Genomic DNA, 2,314 nt, shown 5'->3' on the forward strand with positions numbered 1-2,314 from the left:
TATCGGCGTAGGACTATAGCGTGTATTAGTCCTAAGTATAGTTAAACAGTCAAACTCCTGATCCCCAGTCGTTAGGTCCCTTAACACCGCCTAGTATACCAGCCCTCCCTTGGTAAAGGAGGTTTGCAAGAGAAATATCAAAGCTGGAGTGCATGAGGGTGTGGCGAGATTATGTAAAAATAACACCTTCAATCCCTAATAACCTGCTGAAAACTGTAGGCACAAGGGTTGCCCGAAAGGGTCTGAAAGGATAAGGGTCTATAATTCCTGGTATGGGCTAAGAACCACCCGACCTGAGAGTAAGTCCCGAAAACTGTAGGGACAGGGCACCAGGGCCTGTGTGTACTGGCAGGGGCTGGGCACAGGTGGTTAGTCTGGAGAAACTCCGGGGGTCCGTCCCCTGGTCACTCTAGGTGAGACAGAGATCCAGGACAGGATTGGGGATCCGCACCAGATGGCATAAGCAAACCACCTGCCTGGGAACGGGAAGTGTGCAAATCCTAAGTGACAACTCCAGGAGTAGCTTGGGTCCCACACAGGCCGTAGCGGAGTGGGACGGTCTCCCATATCTGGCTCAAGAGGACTAAATCCTCTGTCGGTCTGATCCTGGTAATTGGGATTTCAGGCTTAAGTTGATTCCCACCCACGGGCCTCAGACGGCGAGCCCTGCAAGGGCGCTCCTTAGGGTGGCCTGTTCAGGAACCCTGGACGATCGGGACCACACCCTGTTTGACTGCCCCATGTGGATCAGGCTGAAACAGGGCATCGTGCAGAATTATGCACCAGACAATTTGCGCCAGGCACAAGTACGTCGTCAGAGAGGATGGACAGAGGATGATGTTCTCATATTTCTGCGCCTCAACCCTATGGTGGCAACCTTTGAGTGGGCGGAAATCCTCGCTCAAGCTGCCACTGATAGAGAGGAGGGAGATCATTATTCAATCGCCAACGCCCTCTTGTACAGTCACACCGTAATGCGGAAATCCGCGATTTCGGCCTTTTGTGCGAGGATCAACATGGACCAAGCAGACGTTCACCCTGATTCCAAGGACTACGACGTCTTTGTTAAGGAGTACAATGCTGATGTTACAGCATCTCGACTGATCGAGGCATGGAGGAACCAAGCCCCGGCGTATCCCCCACCCGCGTTCAGCGCGGACACACAGATGGCCGAATATCTCGTTCTCGAGCAAGCAGGCCCAACAGACGCGGGACCATCCCGCACAGTGTCACCCCTCAGTTCGTCTGCGAGCGGGGGGTACGGTTCGGGGTGATTACCGCCCCGCATTAACAGTTTAATTACACTCTGCATGTACCCTATGGTATGGAGTATAAACCCTGGAATTAAATAATAATATTAAAAAAAAAAGACTTTGACACAAGCGCGGCGTTTCGTGTGTCCACTCACGCGGGTACTAGGCTCTCATGGCGATTCGGCGACACCAAGTGGGAAGGACAATAGCCTAGCTTGACGCGATTCTCCAAGTCAGTGGCTATTCACACACCCAACCCACCAGCCGATCTGTGCAACACACCATCACATCGCACCAGGCACTCGAACAAACCTGCAGTAGCATGGATTTGATATTTCCCGCGAAACCCCCACACGCACACGCAGGCTGGCTGCTACACAAACCAAAGAGGCAAGCAGGGGCAAAAAGGTTATGATACATCGCGAAATACACATGCGCCACACACAGCGCGCCGTCCTTCCGGGAGCCAGCGCTCACACCTGGCTGAGCGGCTCGTAGCCCGAACGGCTGCTCCCGCCCCTGCCGAGGCCAAAGCCCATGAGCAGGCTCTTGCGCAGCGACTTGCGCCCGCCCTCGCCGTGCCCGTCGTCCGCCTCCTCCCGGTGCCGCCGCCGCTTCGCCTCGGTGAACCCCTCGAGGGGCACGTCGTACAGCCTGTCGTACTCGACGCCCAGCTCGCGGCCCGTCGTCCAAAAGTCCTTGCAGTTCCCGACGACGCCCAGGTCGAACGGGTTCGGCGCCGTCCCCGCGCGCGCGAGCCCGTCCGCGGCCTTGCCCTTCGTGAAGCGGTCGAACCCGAGGATGTTCATCAGGAACCCCCCGCCGCACCCCGCGCAGATGCCCCCGCTCGGCTTGTGGCGGTGCCCCGCGTGCGCGCCGTCCCCCGGCGAGGCGTCGCCCTCCGCCATCGTCTGGCGCTGGTGGTGCTGGTGGCCCATCTGCGAGCTCAGACTCGCGCCGCCGCGCCCGCCCATGAAGCCGTATCGGCCGAGGTTGGACACTTCGAAGGTCGTCAGCTGCGACGCGACCTGCCAGTACTGGCTCGCCAGGAGGGCGATCGG

General features: G+C 58.0%; 2 protein-coding genes across 2 annotated transcripts; one reads left to right on the forward strand and one right to left on the reverse strand.

The window, feature by feature from the left end:
* Nucleotides 1-740: 740 nt before the first annotated feature.
* Nucleotides 741-1,274, forward strand: FIBRA_08053 (uncharacterized protein; the record flags this gene model as incomplete). The annotated part of the gene is made up of 1 exon (XM_012329712.1): nucleotides 741-1,274. One exon carries the CDS (start codon nucleotides 741-743, stop codon nucleotides 1,272-1,274), a length of 534 nt encoding a protein of 177 aa, XP_012185102.1.
* A 452-nt stretch (nucleotides 1,275-1,726) lies between these two features.
* Nucleotides 1,727-2,227, reverse strand: FIBRA_08054 (uncharacterized protein; the record flags this gene model as incomplete). Its single annotated transcript, XM_012329713.1, has 1 exon — nucleotides 1,727-2,227. One exon carries the CDS (start codon nucleotides 2,225-2,227, stop codon nucleotides 1,727-1,729), a length of 501 nt encoding a protein of 166 aa, XP_012185103.1.
* Nucleotides 2,228-2,314: the final 87 nt, after the last annotated feature.

The sequence above is a fragment of the Fibroporia radiculosa genome (genome assembly GCF_000313525.1).
Source record: "Fibroporia radiculosa TFFH 294 genomic supercontigs, scaffold25044, whole genome shotgun sequence".
In the NCBI taxonomy this organism is placed as follows: domain Eukaryota; kingdom Fungi; phylum Basidiomycota; class Agaricomycetes; order Polyporales; family Fibroporiaceae; genus Fibroporia; species Fibroporia radiculosa.